At 43.8% G+C, this 18,262-nt stretch overlaps 1 protein-coding gene across 4 annotated transcripts in view; it reads right to left on the bottom strand.

Annotated features, from left to right (window-relative positions):
* Positions 1 to 18,262, bottom strand: part of LOC135460514 (DDB1- and CUL4-associated factor 12-like) — an 84,056-nt gene that overhangs the window by 47,256 nt on the left and 18,538 nt on the right. For 3 of the 4 annotated variants that reach the window (XM_064737374.1, XM_064737373.1, XM_064737376.1), the window contains exons 5-7: positions 17,302 to 17,495; positions 16,594 to 16,659; positions 8,888 to 9,050 (exon numbers count right to left, since the gene is read on the bottom strand). In XM_064737374.1, the coding sequence (XP_064593444.1) occupies positions 8,888 to 9,050; positions 16,594 to 16,659; positions 17,302 to 17,495 (423 nt within the window). The remainder of the gene's footprint in view (positions 1 to 8,887; positions 9,051 to 16,593; positions 16,660 to 17,301; positions 17,496 to 18,262) is intronic. The other variant, XM_064737375.1, reaches the window with a different exon arrangement.

The following is an 18,262-nucleotide window of genomic DNA, read 5'->3' as shown; positions in this document are numbered from 1 at the left end:
CACCAAATTTTTCCTTCTGGCATTGGGCCAGACTCCCAGTTTCTTCTTCTGGCATTGGGCCAAACTCCCAGTTTTTCCCCTCTGGCATTCTGGCACTGGACCGGACTCCACCCCTTTCTCCTTCTGGCATTGGGCCAGACTCCCAGTTTTTTCCTCTGGCATTCTGGCATTGGACCGGACTCCACCCCTTTCTCCTTCTGGCATTGGGCCAGACTTCCAGTTTTTCCCTCTGGCATTGGGCCAGAGTCCACACCACTCACCTCCGGGCACTGGATAAGGATTCATCCACATCACAAGTTAATTCACCTGAGTATACTGAGATTTAAAGTTGACTCTCAGGAGGAAGAGTCAAAAAGACTGAACTGTATAGGAAAAATTGGTATCAGAGTTCTAATATTGCTTAAAATGTTTCAAAACTGTTTTGTGTAAATTATGTTGGTAAAAAGTTTAAGGCTGTAAATAAGTAATTCTAGTTTAAGTTCCCCAATATATTTCTAAAGACTCCAGGTTAATGCTCTATAGAACACTCCCCCGGGGGAAACTAAAATTTGTAGGGAACAGACCAAGAGAGGCTTAACCAGAGAAGCGGGTAGAAGGGACTCTAAGGAGCTTGGAAGCTTCTCCTCAGTAAAAATTCCCCAAGAGGCAAGGCTGGGTGGGCAGGCTGTGCAAGATGACCCATACCAGACTCTTGGAAAGGGTAGTACTGATAGCTCTGATTGCTGGTGGTGCTCAGGGGAGCCCAGCTGAGCTGTGCAGTGAAGGCTACCAACCCCGCTATGAAGAGGGAGTGAGCTCCTTGTCGAGAGTCCACATCAGTTCTAACCCTGATTGTGTTAACCTCTCCCACTTGGTCCTTTATCAGAAAAATAAGAGAGTGTATTGGATAGCCCAGAATACTGCCACTTTTAGGCAGCCACTCCTAGGAGAGTGCCCTATAGGAGAAACCTGGTTGTGCTTTGAATGTGATGCTGCTGAAACAAGCTCAGCAGATCTAGTAAAAAGCAAAGAAATGGTGAAAATGGTAAGAAAAATTGTTTGTTACAAGTATTTATATGAGTGTACTGGAAAAGAGATAAACCCCTTTTGGAACACATTTCAGGGGAGCTCTAAACCCCTAAGTTTGATCTCATCTGGCAACTGCATTGCTAGAGTGATAAAACCAATTTTCTTATTACCCAAAGAAACTGGATCAAGTTTGGGAGTTCCTATATATAATGATTTGGGAGAAATTAAACAAAACCGGGAAAGTGAAATAGAAATTGAGAAAATCCAAAATTGTAAAAGCCAAGTTCGGATCCCAGTATCTGTGTTGAACAAAGTCATCGGGCTCCAGGCAGTATTAAAAATAAAGAATTCAATTATTAGGGACATTTCAAACGAAATAAAAATATTAGCATGTGCAAATAATCAAGATCAAACTCCTACACTTGATCCCAGTGGATGGGAGAACTTGGAAATTTTCAGAAGAAATGTATGGGAAAAGGTAGTTTTTCTCAGTGTGTGTATACTTGGAGGATTGCTCTTTTTACTATGCTTATTTATCTGTTTTAGTAAAACAGTATTGGCTGTACAAACCAACCTGAAAAAACCAAGAAAAGTAACAAGGTTAAGTAACCATGATTACCAAAGTGCACAAGAGATTTATAGTAGATTCAAAACAAAAAATTGTGAGTTGATGCAAGCTTAAGAATTTAAGCTCGATCAAAGAAAAAGAGGGGGGACTGTTATGAACAAAAATTCGGTTAATATTTTTTTTGTGAGAAAGAGTTACAGGGACGCAGCCAGATCTGTCTCTGCCAGGGTTCTTAGTGCTTTGTTATTGTAATACCGGGTCGTTGAGACTTATCTCCTCTTTTGTATTAGTAAAAGGCCTGGCTGGGTGGGGTGAATGGCCCTTCCCCGAGGCAGTGCGCTCTTACAGCATAGGGAAGACACCTGAGAGGGTGGGGGGGATTATGCAAAGTGACTCTGAAATCCAGAATGCTTTGTGGGACCACGACTTGAAATGCAACGAGAAAACCCCATAAACAACGAGCCAAATAAGAATTGAGAGACTAAAGTGATGTCTGGACATGAGGAGCCAAGTGCTGAGCCTGCAGAGATGCGGAGTCCCTCTCGCCCTGACCATGGGAGTCGTCCCCAGCGCCGAGACTGAGGGGGACCGCACTGACAAAGTAAGATCTGACGGGGGCATCACGCCCTAAAAGCTCCCACGAGGACTGGATCCCCGGCTCTGCCCCTAGTGGACGGAGCTGCACATATCCTCCTCCTCTGAGTTGCCCTGGGAGACGCGACGGGGACTGCAGCCCTGCCGAGCCGCCCAATCCTGAGCTGATCACTTTTAATAAAGGCATTAAAAAGGAGAAGAAGTCTCCTGGCCCTGTTTATTTCATCTGTCAGTCTGCAGAGTTGTTTATGAGGTAATTCATGAGGCAAAATGCCAAAAACCTCTTGCAAAAGGTACTTTGCAAACACCCCAGGGGCTGCAGGGTGTTCCCTTGCAGGCGGGAGTGCCAGGGTCCGCAGCCCCTTCCTCCGAAGCCGCAAAGACTCTCCAGGAGCCTCCACAGCCCCCCCCCTCCTCCCCCCCCCCCCCCGCCCTAGTCCCGGGCGAAACTGTCCACCCTGAATCACAAGAGGAAGGCGTTATGCGTTATCGTTATGCGTTATCCCTGTGAATGCAGGCACCCGAGTAGTCCCGATGGATAAGGTGGAGTTCTACCTGTTAATTATTGTAATCACCAGTTGTTTTCGTTAACTACTCCTTTTGTATCAGTACTGTCCTGCCTAAAAGCCAGGTTGATAGCCCTTCTTGGACAGTGAAAGGAGGGGACATGAGGGAGAGACATCAGAGGGCATGCAAAATAACCTCGGAACCAGCATGCCATGGGAAAGCCACCCCACCAAACTTACCAAAAGACCCCAAAAAGCAACGAGCCAACACAGAATTGTTATGAACAAAAATTCAGTTAATATTTTTTTGTGAGAAAAAGTTACAAAAAGGCAGCCAGATCACTGTCCCTGCCAAGGTTCTGCGTGTTTTGTGATGGTAATCACGGGTCGTTGTAGTTAATAGTTGTTTTTGTATTAGTAAAAGCCCTGGCTAGGGCGAGGTAATGGCCCTTCCCTGAGGCTAAGGTGTACTTTTCCCAGCATAGTGAAGACACCTGAGAGGGTGGGGGGGGTTATGCAAAGTGACTCCAAGACCAGCATGCTTTTTGGGACCCCGACTCCAAACGCACAGAGAAAACCCCAAAAGCAACGAGCCAAATAAGAGTTGAGAGACTAAAGTGATGTCTGGACGTGAGGAGCTGAGTGCTGAGCCTGCAGAGATGCGGAGTCCCTCTCGCCCTGACCATAGGAGTCATCCCCGGCGGTGAGACCGAGCCGACTGGGCCAGGAGGGACAACATCTGACGGAGACACCACTCCCTAAAGGCTCCCATGAGGACCGGATCCCCCAGCTCTGCCCCTAGTGGACAGAGCTGCGCATGTCCTCCTCCTCTGAGTCGCCCTGGGAGACACGATGGGGACTGCAGCTCTGCCGAGCTGCCCAATCCTGAGCTGATCACTTTTAATAAAGGCTTTAGAAAGGAGAAAAAGTCTTCTGCCCTGTTTATTTCAGGAGGGACATCGGGGCCGTTCAAAACTCAAATTGCTCTTGGGACCATCGGATCAGGCAGATATGGCATTTTTCGAATCATTTACAACTGCGCATGTCTCGGAGCAGCGGGATCCAGAACACACGTTTCTCCACCCCCCTCCCCACCTTGGGGGACGTTCCAGGCAGCTAAGCCTGCCTCCGGAGCTTCTCTGGCAACGCCCCTGCCACTTCGTGGTCCACCCACAGCTCCTGCCCCCTCCCATGCCCTGAAAATGACGTCAGAGGCGTCTTTCCAGTTCCCCCATTCAGCAGGGGCGGACTCGGAGCCCGATGACATCATCTTAGTTCCATCCCCATTCGCTTCTGAGCCCCAACCCACGGCACAATGGGCAGGATCGAGTGGGTCCGATGTCATCCCCCCCTCGCCCCCCCTTCCCGCCAGACTGCGCAGCCTCTGAGTGTGCCCGGGGCCTCTCCTTCCTTCGTCCAAGCGGCAACTGCGCTGTGGGGGCTGCCAGAACCTACAGCTATGGCTGTGCCCCTGGACTCGTCACTGCTCACTGCAGATTCGGGACTGCCTGCTGCAGCCCGAACACAGCCCTGGCACGGCTCAGCAGCACCGGCACCGGCGGCGAATGCAGCTGCAACAACCAGTCCCTCTGCAATCCAGGGAGCGGAGCCTGGACCCAGATCGGGATCCTCGCAACCAAACTATGCAGCAACAGTGCCACCAAGTAGAACAACAGTACCACTGCAGCAAGTTCAACCACACTACAGACTAAATATCATAGTCTCAGAACCTCTGCTTGAAACACAGGCCAAGCCCCTTTAAGTACATTTTCCAATTCCCTTCTCAGGTGAACAGAATATGATGAATATATTCCCAGGTAAATGGGAAGTGTCGGGACAAGAAACAACAGCTGCAGCATACGTTCCAAAGACTGGTCAGGAGAACAGAGCTCAAGCCATGAGTGATTTAGGAGCACAAAACCCACCAGCTCAAGATATCAGCAACGAAAATATAACCATCACAGCCTCACGAGGCATTCCTGTACCATCACAGGCCCCATCTGACTTTTGGACCACAACAGGCAGCACTCCAGTACTTCACATGCCTGCCCCAACAGCTTGGTTTCCAGGGCAACAGTCCAGCTCCATGACTCGCCCTCACCTTTTCCCATTTTCAAAAGACTTCATATGGCAGCTCTTCCTCCAGGTCAGGGAATGTGCTCAGGAATTCCTACCACAACATGGTGCACACTTTCCTCAAACCTCCTTTCCACGGCAAGATGGCAACCCCCTTTCTGCATCCTTTGTAAATACTCGCTACATATCTATATCGGTACCATCTGCAATGCCACCAATGGCAGGTTCAGCCATTGCACCCTCTTTTCCCCTGTGTGCACCACCACAAATGTCCCTCCCCATGCCTCAAACAGGAGGGTGAGGGATGCATGGAATGCATGCAACCTTCAGGCCAGAAGGTACATCCTGGCAGATTACAAATCCACAGAATACGGGCATGGATATGGTTCCATTTAACAGAAATGTCTCAAGAAATACGTCCAGTTCAACAAACTGGGCAGACATCAGGAAGAAAGCACTGAAAGAAAGAGACTTTGATATAGCAGACACAGATAGCATCACATTGCCAGTGAGATACGCGAGATGAAATGAAAATCCTAGATGGGAACCTCTGGATCATGATGTTGTCAAAGATTTGATGGAAGCAGTGAAAAATAATGGTTTGGGATCCCCATACTTCAAACAGCTTTTGAGAGGCGCATTCAACAATTATGACTTGATACTTTTTGATTGTAGGTGCATTGCCTCGACAATTTTTACAGATTCACAACTCCTGCTGTGGGATGCAAGATGGCAGAGGGCTCTCCTTCAACTGAGAAATAATTATGCGGGAGGACCACATACAGCTCTCACACTGGCTCAATTAGCAAGAGATGAATCCCATGACAAACATGAAGGTCAGTCAGTCGTGTTGCCTCAAGATGCGATTGCGGACATTAGAGAGGCGGCACGAAAGGCAATTTTGCAAATTCAACCAGTTAGAACTCCAGAAGGCATTTACACAGAAATAAAGCAAGGTCTTTCTGAGCCCTTCACTTCATTCATGTATCATCTCATGCAAGCAATGGACAGACAAGTAAGTGATGAAGCGGCGAAGCCACATCTACTTCGAAGCCTCGCTTTCGCAAATGCCAATGCAGAATGCAAACGTATAATTAGTGCCATGCCTGGTCAACTAACCATGACTGAAATGATAGAGGCATGCAGTAAGGTACACCTCAGTACATCGCAGCAATCCAAGCAGGTATTTAGGGAGAACAGGTCGGGAAACTCCTTCAAGCACAGGATGAAAGACTTTCAAGAACCCTCGCAGCTCTCAATGTAACTCCTCAACAAGATAATTCCACAGAAATAATAGCAGCAGAACTCACCAAAAGGCCATGTTTCGAGAGTGGGAAATTTGGACATATAACAAAATATTGCCCAGTCTGTAGGGAATGCGACAGCACTGAATCATTGCCCAAGATGCAGAAAAGGGAGACACTATGCAAATCAGTGGTATTCCAAATATGACACAGATGGACATATTTTACCGTGAAAAGTGTTTCCCAGCAAGTGAAACCACTGTGTAAAGATACAAGTATTAGTAATGATTCAACTACCCAAAATTTCTCTGAAGACAGAACATTTGGGAAACTTCAATCACATCCTATCTGCGGGGTCATCAGCTGATTCCCCAATGATTTGATGTTTGGGGATTGCTGGTAGTGAACTTGTAACTTCTGTTATTTCTGTTTTCTATAGGTAATACTGATAAATAGTGATTGTTGTTAATATTACATGAACTCTTCAAAAAGGGTTGTCTTAACCCCTTTGAACATTTGCTGCTAATATATTGATTTTGTAATATGAATTTACTGATTTTTGTAATAAGAATTATTATTAAGGTATTGTTGTGGTATTTACAGCCGGCTTTCATATGTTTTACCATCTCTTTGTATGATCACCTACAAGACACATGTCTCTTCAGGATCCTGCTTTTTGTTTTCTAACAGCTTATACATTTTCTTTATCCAGACTGCTAGTCTCATGGCTTTCTTCAGTTATTATTACAGAAGTACTCCAGCAGAGAGTCCAGCTGTAACATTAATTTCTTTCTTTGGGTTTTGGTTTCGTACTAGGTAATCAGTCTCTCATTCATCTGCACTTCCTCCACCTTCACACTCTCAGTGTCCAGATCCAGGCTCATAATCCTGCCTGTGACCACTTTCAAATCTTTGAAGAATAGGTTTGCTGTGTTCGAAGAACCTCTGTCCTGAAGGAAACTTGGGAGGGATTCAATTACTTGATGGTTTGATTGGTTTTTAACCCTAAGGTTTTTTTACTCATAACTGCTATTTTTAAGAGCCTTGTTTTAAAATGTTTTAAGTGACACTCACCAATTAGAGTTCGGGCTCTGGCCAAGCTCTCGCTCTACTCGGATGGGATGATTGACAATAAATTCAGATGTTTTCTGCATAAAAAAGTATTCAAGTCGTTTTGGCTTGGAAATTTGACCCTCTATATGACAGCTGAACCTACTTTTAAAGTGAGCTTGGAGAATCATTATCTGGACATGATGTTCCAATTCTCTACTGATCTGAGGTTTGTCAGCTGCTGCAGACTCTGGGATGACAGTTCAGTGTTGCAGTGCTTAGTAATTATATCATTTCACATGTGTTATTGATTATGTGCATTATCTGATTGATTCCTAATTACTGTTAGTGTCTTCTTTACTACATGCATTGTTTTGCTCTGTTTCCTCATGCTCATAACCAAAGAGTGTTAGTAATAGCAACTTATGTCATTATCTTACATGTCTCTATGCAATTTTGCAAAACAGAACTGATCAATACTTTATTTCTCATAGCATGGCCTGTTCTGCATTTCCAGGATTTTGAGAAAATCCTCCAGTCCCTGCAGGGACACGTGTTTGCTTGTGTTTTAACAGGTGCAGAGTCCAGGTGGATTTCAGTGAAGAATGTGAAACTATCAAGTGCAAGGCAACTATGACCACTCCACAAGCAGAGAACAAGTCACACAGATGTGGCTTGCACAGAGATTCCAACCCTTGTGTTTTGCCCACAGAAGATTGTGGACTTTGGGTTTCTTTATGGGCGTGGAAATCAGTGGTATTGTAGAATTTTTGTTAGATGATAGAGGAGTGATGAAGGGTTCCCAAACTAGAGTTCCAAAAGGAGTGTTGCTGGCAAGATGTTCAAGTGACAAACATGAGCTGGTAAATGACCTTTTCTCATATTATAGAAACTTCTGTATCTAAAAGAAGCAGATCCTGACATTTATCTAGACAGCACTGTTCAAAGTCCAGTAACTACATAAATAAAACTTTCCTAATCCTTGCCTACATGCATTTTTTAAAATAAACTTGCCCAATGAAGAGATGAATGCCTAGAGTTAGGTTAAATAAGGACTAGCAACTTATTACTCTGGGATTAATATGGTTTCAAATGGGCATCACAACACAGTGCCTTCTCATGCTTGAAAATAAAGGGTATGGGAAGAAGCATATGTGGTCATGTACCCTACAAACCTCCAGGCTTGACCCAGGTGTAAGGTTCAATTGGACATGCTACATTCACATCAGAAAAGGAAAACAGCACTAAAATCTGCAAACTTTTTTTTTTTTAAGAGTAAGCTTTTGTATATTTAAAGCAAATAAACACACACTGACAATTAAGTGCCTTACTCATGACTTTAAAATGACAAAGCAAGCATTCACTCACAGCACTGACTCCCAATATGATAGGACAGAGCAGACAACATGGGTTTTTGTCTGTCCCCAGAGAAAAATGTGAGAATAGACAGTATAAGGTGGTGCAAAGACTGGATTTGCTTTGAAATTAAGTAAAACAGAATAAGACGCAGTAAAAAATAAGCAGAAGTAAAATGCACAGTGAAGTTCAGTAATAAGTAAAATGCATACTTTTAGAAGTTCAGTAATATTTAGATGGCGTGCAATTTAGTTGATCATAAAAACACTGATGTTGTCCTTCATTAGATTTCAGAGTTGATTTTACATTTGGTTTGTTGGTTGCTCAAGGAATAATGTCATAAAAACAAAACCTATATATGGTATTAATAATTTAGTCTGTCACATGAAAAAGCCTTCATATTTATTGGAAGCTTATCTTACTGCAGTCTTAAAAGCTACTTCTGCAAGCAAACCATTTGAAGCACCCTTTGACAAGTTTCTTACCACTGCCTCGTTCTTTGGAACAGACGGATTTTACATTGTGAGAAGGCTGCCTTGGATCCAAAAAGGAGACATGTGCCTGTGATCCTACTGCATACACTGACCACTCCGGACCATAAGCCAAACACACATTCTCCCTGCAGTATGGCAACTTTGTGGAAAGTAACTAGAAACAAAGGAAAGACAAATCAACACATTATGATAAGAGAAAAAAAAAAGCACTAATAAAACAATTCTGTAATTCTGTACACTATGTTCAAGGGAGTTGAAGTGAAAAAACCCAAAATGCAGCTAAAAATAAGTTCAGCACAACTATAGAAGTTTAAGAGAAAAGCAACCTGACTCAGAGAAAAAACAACCCCTGAAGATTAGATGCCTTATCTGAACAAAACTGAGATGATAAAGGCTGAACCATGTATTATGCAAAGAACAATGGACATTTTGGCATATTGTTTTACATCTTTCTAAGCTGGTATTTCTTCAGCAGGTGTACAGAGACATGATCTCAGCTGAAAAAGCTTACTTCATACAGTAGTATAGATATTTGTGGGTTTGATCTATAATTACACTTAAATAAGTGCAACTTCCTTTATGAAGGCTACTAATTAAGTATCAATTATACTCTCTATGGAACAGCTCACTTCAGCTCACCCAGAACTGGCAGAAAGTTAAGAGCACTTCTCACCCTTAAAAATGAGGTGAGTGGGAAGTTTCTTTCCCCAAGTTCTAATATTTAGGACATTGCATTTTACTTAAAGATTTATGTGTTTGTCATGGTTTAGGAATGGTATTCCCCAATTTAGTGTTCCCACTGAATCACCCCAGACCACACACCGCTTACACACTTCCCCCCCACCTCCCCCTGCAGTGGGCTGAAGAGGAGAATTGGAGGCAAAAAAAGGTAAAGGTCATGGGATGTGATAAGAACAATTTACTAGAAACAGCAATGAAATAAGAAAATGAACAGTAACAACAACAATACTAAAAGCAGAGTGTACAAGACAGGTGAACGATTCACACGCGGTTGCTCACTACACGGAATCCAGCACAACCTGACCATACACCCCAGAAAAACCAAAAAAATGCCACCCTCCGCTGTCCCCTTTGCCCATGACATGAGGTGGTATTAAATAATCTCAGTGTCTGGACTGTGCCCCTCCCAACTGCTGCAAAAATTAACCCTGTCCTGGACAGAACCAGGACTTCATCCAACCCTTATTCTATACCATCTAAATCACACCCAGATCCTACATCTTATAGATATATACATACACACAAGTGTCACAGACATCTTTTGTGAAAAATCCTTTCTTTAGGATTTTTCCCCTTTCTGAGAAGCTGTGGCCTCAGCAACAAAATGTAAACAATGGTTATCTGCTGCTGTGGAATGCAACAGGTGGATGCGTGATTGGTCTTGGGTGAATGTTTGGATTTACTGACCACTCACAGCAGAGCTGGGTCTCACTCTGTGCTGAGACACAGACCTTTGTTTATTCATTCCTTTTCTATTCTTAGCTTAGCTAGCATTCTGAGAACTTTCTCTCTTTTTCTTTTTAGTATAGTTATAATGTAATATATATCATAACCTAATAAATCAAGCCTTCTGAACATGAGGTCAACATTCTCATCTCTCTCTTCACCCTGAAAAACCCTTGCAAGCCCTGTAACACACAAGCATGAGTACCATTCCCTTAGTCAATGGCTGTCCATTCAAAATGTCTTCCAAGACAGGAGGACTGGTGTGCTGTTGGCTGTTTGCTGCATCAGGAGCTCATGACTGGTGTATTTGGAGCAATCGATCCTCATTGTCCATGGTAGTTATGGCACACAGTGGCAGTGGCATTCAGCAACCAATATTAAACAATTCAACATTGCAGGCTGTTCTCACCCAAAAATCAAATCTCCTTGAGGTACACATTGCATTCCCCCATCTCTTTGCATTACGTGCCAAATGCACCCAGGTCCTTGAGCAAAAACAATCCCACAGATGGATTTGCCTTTCCTTGAGGCAGGACTGATCCAAACTGTCTTCCCCAACACATTTCTCATATGCACCACAGGGACTTTACCCCCTTCTATGGTATATGAAGGTTTTGATAGGGCAGAGCCAGCTTGATTGTTAGAGGCTCTAGTTAACTAACCAGGTGGACTTCACTAAATGTGTATACCAATGTTTGAAAAGCCAACTTCTACCTGAACAGTGATGTCTTGCTACAATTCAGCAGACCAGATAAGTTTCCCTTTATGCTGCCAATTGGTCTTTCTCCATTGGTCCAGCCACCCCCACAGAGTATTTTCTACCATCCACGAGTCAGTGTAGAGGTAGAGTGTTGGCCACTTCTCTCATTCAGTGATACCTAAAGCCAGCTGGATGACTTTCAGCTCTGCAACCTGACTTGATCCAACTTGTTGCTTGGTAGCTTCTGCAACTCGCCATGTACGGCTCCATATGGCTGCTTTCCATGTTTGATGTATCCCTACAATATGGCAGAAAGCATCAGTAAAGACAGCACATTGCTTTTCATTTTCTGATATCTGATTATATGGTGGGGCCTCTTCAGCATGCCACCTTCTTCTCTGAAATTTTTGCCTTCAGGCGAGTTTGTAATGACTTTCAAGATTGCTGGATGATTGCAGTTTTCTATTTGAGTTCATTGTGTGATCAGAGCAATCTACTAGCTCCACATGGCATCAGTGGCATGATGTGCGGAAGGGACTTTTCCTTTGAACATCCAGGCCAGCACTGGCAGTCAGGGTGCCAGGAGGAGCTGTGCTTCAGTGTCAATCACTTCTGAAGCAGCTCAAACCCATTCATAAGCTGCCAGTATCTCTTTTTCAGTTGGGGTGTAACAGACCTTGGATCCTTTGTATCCCCCAGGGACTGTCCTCGAGTCTTTCTGGGTACTTTTTGCCAGAGGCTCCAGGAAGGATGATTCTCCCCAGTTGTGGTATAGAGTACATTTTTCACATCTTGTCCTGTCCTGACTGGCCCAAGGGCTACTGAATGAACACTCTCCTGGTTTAATTTGTTCAAAAGCTTGTTCTTGTTCAGGACCCCACTTGAAATCATTCTTCTTCCAGGTCATGCAATAGAGAAGGTTTACAATCAATCTGACTGTAATCTGGAATATGCATTCTCCAAAAACCCACAGTGCTAGGAAAGCTTGTTTCCTTTTTGCTGGTTGGTGAGGACATAGCTGCTATTTTGCTTATCATATCTATTGGAATCTGATATTGTCCATCTTGCCATTTTACTCCTAAAAGCTTAATTTTCTGGGCAAGTCTCTTGACCTTACTTTGCTTTATGACAAAACGTGCTTTCATGAGAATCCAGATTATCTTCTCCCCTTTCTCAAAAACTTCCTCTGCTGTGTTGCCCCATATGATGATGTCATCAATGTATTGCAAGTGTTCTGGAGTCTGACCCTTTTCCAATGCAGTCTGGATCAGTCCAGGCAAATAGTGGGGCTGTGCTTCCACCCCTGGAGTAGGTGGTTCCACGTGTACTGGATGCCCCTTCAGGTAAAAGCAAATTGCGGCCTGCACTCTGCTGCGAAAGGAATGTAGAAAAAACACATTGGCAATATTGATGGCGGCACTACTTTGCTGCCTTGGATTCCAGTTCATACTGAAGTTCCAGCATGCCTCGCACAGAAGCACTCAGTGATGGTGTGACATCGTTCAGGCCATGATTACCCACTGTCAGTCTCCACTCTCCATTGGACTTATGTACTGGACACATGAGGCTATTAAAGGGTAAGTGGGTCTTGCTGACCACTCCCTGGTGCTCCAGTTCACAAATCATCTTGTGGATGAGGGTCACAGAATCCTGGTTGGTGCAGTATTGTCGACAGTGCACTGTTGTGATAGTGATCAATACCCTGTTCTTTGACCCTCAGCAGTCCCATAGCAGAAGGATCCTCTGAGAGACCAAGCAAGGTATTCAGCTGCCTAATTTCCTCTGTCTTCACAGCAGCTATCCCAAAAACCCAGCAAGGTCCTTTTGGGTCCTTGAAATACCCTCTCCTGAGGTAATCTATGTCAAGGATACATGGGACCGCTGGGCCAGTCACAATGGGGTGTTTTTGCCATTCATTCCCACCCAGGCTCAGTTCAGCTTCCAGTATAGTCAGGTGTTGGGATCTCCCTGTCACCCCAGAAACAGAGATAGATTCTGACCCTACATATCTCAATGCCATCAGGGTACATTGCGTACCAGTGTAAATTAAAGCATTGTACTCCTGTGGGTCTGATGGGTCAGGCCATTATATCCAAATAGTCCAGTAGATCTGATTATCCCTTTCCTCCAATGGGCTGGAGGCAGGGCCCCTCTAGTTCTGGTCATGGTACTCATTGCTCACTTCTTATAAATATGATCAACCACAGGTCCCTTCAAGAGGTTTGGAAGTAACATCAGCACCTTCCCTTCTGTCTGAGGGAGGACCTGCTCACTGGAAACTGAAGCAGAATTTTCCTTGAAGAATTACCCATGGTGGTTGTTCTTCCTCTCAACTCACGTACCCATAGCTCCTAGGGCTGTGGAAGTCCATCCGAAAATCCTTAATTTTTTGCCTCACAATTGTCATGAGAAAACGACCACCGAAGGGTTAAAAACTGTTGAGCCAGTTGGGAAAGAAAGTCTCATGCTTATTTAGTGTGTTCACAGGTGGTGTTTGCAGAACATGCCATGCTGTACTCGAAGGGGGCATGCTGCCCTATTCTGAACAATGGAACTGGACTTTCTTCCAAACTTCAGGCCTGGCTGGACTGAGCTCTGGGGTGGCTCCCCCCCCCTCCAAGAGAAGACCCCTCTTGCCTGTCTTCAACCACCGTGACGGACCAACAGAGATGCGAATCCCCTCATCAAAGAACCAAGAACCCCTCTGGCACCCTACTGGCACCCCCATGGCACCCCCCTGGCAACCTCCTTCCAGAGACTGGGACTGTACCCCCTCCCAACTCAGGGAAGGGGGAAAACCTGCCCAGAGTAAACGTACCTGTGAACATTCACCATGAAAACAATGGAACAGCCTCTCCCCCTCCTCCTGTTCCTATTCTTCTCCCCTCCATGGAAACCTAATTTCGGCTACCCTTCCCCCAACCAAGAACAGTATATCTTGGGGTTCGGGTTCGACTGCCTCTCTGAGATCTCCCCAAAGCGTGCACCAGTGAGTTTCGGCACCGGGACCCCGAAGACATCACGTTTTGGTAGCTATACCCCTTCCCTAACTTTCTTTCCTCCCTTTTTCCCTTATCCTACCCTTCTCTTCCCCGGATCCCCTAACCAAAAGCATATTTAGCTGTGGTTATCATCAATAAAATTGCATCTTGTTGATTTGTTACTGCAAAACCCCTGTGCCTATGTTGGTTATTTTTGCACCCAAAAATCATTCGTCACCCGTTAATTTCGGGCGGACCTTCACAGGGCAGAGGTGGGTTTTCCATCCCACTTCTTCATGTCCTCTCTGTGGTCATGCAGGTAAAACCACAGGTCACCTACCTTGTGGTGTATTCCCTCTCTCTTGAGAAGGGGCATGCTTGCTCTTAATAGCAGAGACTCTGGCCTGTATTGGCACGGCACAGGACATTTTCTCTTTAAATTGCTGGAAGTCCTTGGACAGCTGAGATGCAGGCCCAAAGGGAGGAAGAGAGACTTTCCTCATATTGCCAGAGTTGGGCAACCAAATTATCCACTGTTTGTTCTTGTTCTCTCCATGACATCACTGCCAATGAGTTGACATATGACAATGGCATGCTCCCATATGAACTTGTGTCACATGGGTTGTGTGCCCTAAACTTCATCTGGATCTACAGGGGACTGCTTGTTATTTGAATCTCTATAGAGTACCTCCAGCACAGCTAATTCTCTCAGGTACTGAATACCTTGCTCCATGGTGTTCCACTTGTCTTGGTGCACTGACAGATCCTCCTTGAAAAGATATCTTTCCCTCACACTTGACAGGAGTCACCTCCAGAGGCTGAGGATTTCTGTCCTTTTTCCAATGCTGTTGTCAATGCCTGCATCCCTGGAAAGGGATCCCAGTTGCTTGGCTTCACTATCCTCTAATTTCCAACTGTGGGTTGTGCTACCCCAGCATCAGAGCAGCCGGGTCACCAGGGGCTCACCCTACTGGTGGCTGAAATATTTTCATATATCGTGCAGCTCACCTGAGGATAGGGATTGGGTGATTACCTCTGTCCCTGCTTCTTCCTCCTGTTCTGAGGGCCCTACTTCCTCTTCATCCTTCACTATGCAAACTGATTTGGTCTTGCATTTCTTTTTCTGTATAGGTATGACTGCTACTGGCATGTGTTGTTCCTCTGGTTCAGTTGCAGTTTGAGTGGCCACAGTGGCAGTTGCTCTGCTTTTCTCCTCCTCCTCCCCCTGAGGGTGCTGTCTAGTGATGAGTGGTATCTGGTAAACAGTAGCCAGGGCCCAGCACATTTCATTACTTTGTGCCTCTCTGGAATCACCACAGCATTTTCCTTTCAGATATTCTGCCACTTTATCAGGGTCCTGTTAAGGGGTGAACTTCCAAACCATTGGAGAACAGAAGTCCTCCGAAACCGTCCCATTTTCTCCCACATTCCATGCCACTCATGACTGTCCACCCTCCGGGTAGATCTCTGAATGACCATACAAGAAGTCTCTTTCATAATTCTAAACATGTACTGAGTAGACATAGCAACAAGAACATGCACCTTCCTTAACATCCAAAGGAAATTCAAAATTCTCACAAGCTGTTGTAACAAACCTGAAGGAGGAAAAAGGGTGTGAAAAGCTGGGGCAAATCATCCTCCCCTGTTCTCCCTACAGACAGTACAATTATTAATGAAATCCCAGAGGTAGCACCCAAGGCAAATGCAGGAGAGCAGCACTTAAGACACATCCTAAATGACCCTCATTGCCCTTGATGTTATCATGTCATAAACTGATAGCCCACAGTACAGCAATAAAGCAATTCTGATCCCTCTCCCTGCTCTGAAAAAGAGCACCATGAGGAGTACATGAGGGAACATATGCAGGGTTAGGTATCATAATGTGAACAGACCAAGCAAAAGTTGTGACCAGTGGCTCTGTACCTAATACAAATGCTTAGATTGAATTTGTTTCCAACCTGCTCTGGTCAGATGTGTTGTTATCTCAGTGCTTCATGCCTCACATTGGGTGCCAAATTGACTGTCATAGTTTAGAAATGGTATTTCCCAATTTAGTGTTCCCATTGAATCACCCCAGACCACGCACTACTCATTCACTTCCCCCTGTGGTGGGATGGGGAGGAGAATTTGAGGCAAAAAAAAGGTAAAGATCGCAGGTTGAGATAAGAACAATTTACTAAAAACAGCAACAAAAAAAAACCAAATAAGAACAATACTGATAGCAGTGTGTACAACACAAGCAAATGATTCACAAGTGATTGCTCACTCTGTAGAACCTGGCACCACCCAACCATACACCACAGCAAAACTGGAAAAATGCCACCCCCTTCCATTCCCTCTACACTTGGTGTGAGGTGGTAGTTAATAACCCCAGGGTCCAGGCTGTGCCCCTCCTGGCTGCTGCAAAAATTAACCCTGTCTTGACCAGAACCAGGACAGTGTTTTACAAACACTGCTGCTCTTTCATCAAGCATTTATAGGAAATTAAGAATAGTGAATAGCCTTCAATGCAAAGCAATGTTTTAAGTTTTACACCAACAGAAAAGCACCTTTGATAGTGCGTGCTCTGCTTTCCAAAGATGAAAATAGCCATCCAAGGACACAGCTCCCAGTTCCTATTATAAAAAAAAGAAAAAAAAAAGAAGAAAAAAAGTAAGAGTTAGTTTTTGTATTATAGATATCCTTACAAACTCACACTCCAGGTTGCTTCTCTAGTATATTTTATTTATATGACTTTTTTTTCAAATACATATGGACAGTTTTAGTGATAGTAAAAGATTTTAAAATCACAGAAAATTCGGGGAGCTAGAAAGAAAGGCTTAGTAGGCTCTGGGAAAATATTAAAGGTAGGGCCTGGGAAATGTCAGGCCTTGTATTTGCTAGATCATATGAAACTGCACCTGTCTAGTCAGTATATGATAAATGATATAATTGTTAGATGCGATTAGATATAATTATTGTTTAAAGAATCATGAGAAACTATGTTAGAGGTTTGAGGGGGATCACGAGAAATCCATGCTTAGATGAAATCAATGTATACAAGAGAATCATGTAAGTTTAATAATTAATATGTACATTATATAACGATAGAATATAAAACATGTTCGGCCTGAAACCATGTCAGAGTCAGATTTGGGACTGTGTACCCCTGACACCCAGAGCTCTAAATAAAAGCACCTGCACATAATCATTCCGTGATTATGTGTTCCTGAACACTAACATTAGAACTACTCAACTGTCTTGCTTATCTTACTGACCTTGTTCTTATTGTTGAAAGCCAATGCTCGGACTTTGCAGTTGTCAGGATTGGTGTTCTCCTTAGGAATATCCTTCAGAGCCCTGTGTGCTATGTGGGCATAGACAGGAACTTGAGAGAGATTATGTCTGGCATCAGTTTTGGACAACACATCCTCTGTAACTTCCCAGAGACCCATCGAACCATCCCGGGAACCTGAATAAGTAGTCCATAACAGCATTTCAAATATACATAATTATCCTTTTTAGAAAATGAACTGCAATAAACAATGAGGTCTTAAAAATAAGATACTTTAGATTTATTTAATCTAACTGAACACACTGTTGGTGCCTATGTATTAATTATTATTAACAAAATCATGATTTTACTGAGGTGTTAAGTTCATAACATTGTGAACTTATTGTCAACTGGTTTGTCTACATTGTTTCCAATCAGCTAGATCACCTCATCTGTTTTCAAACTGATTGAGATGCATCAAAAAACCATGATCCTGTACAACAATCACCATTAGCGATTCACATGTAGAATAAACTCAGAGGCAATTGAATAGCCTATGTGTTCAGCCTGAGCCTGGCTTACTGAGGCTGAGATTGACAGTGTTAAACCAATACAAAAACCTACAAGAAAACTCAGTGGGGTTTATACCAATTCTAGACAGTTTGATTTCTGACAGTATGTTTATGGATATGTACATATACATTAGTGAACTGAACAGAAACATATATTTAAAACCACAATTTGCATAAATTTAAATAAAATATACTGTTAATTCAACTCATTCAACCTCTTGTTTAAAGAATGTAACACAGGAACTGAGGCCAAGCAAGCAAGAATTCGTTTTATTTTTTGACTGAATTTGAAGATAATGATACAAAATATGAATCAGTAAGACCAACAATACTGGATGAAGAAAGTTAAATGTCTTTGGTTCAAAGATCAATACAGATTTAGTCCAAGGTCCT

Source organism: Zonotrichia leucophrys, unplaced genomic scaffold (assembly GCF_028769735.1).
Source record: "Zonotrichia leucophrys gambelii isolate GWCS_2022_RI unplaced genomic scaffold, RI_Zleu_2.0 Scaffold_52_357736, whole genome shotgun sequence".
Taxonomy (NCBI): Eukaryota; Metazoa; Chordata; class Aves; order Passeriformes; family Passerellidae; genus Zonotrichia; species Zonotrichia leucophrys.
The sequence above is the reverse complement of the archived record's forward strand: the minus strand, read 5'-3'. Positions and strand labels throughout refer to the sequence as shown.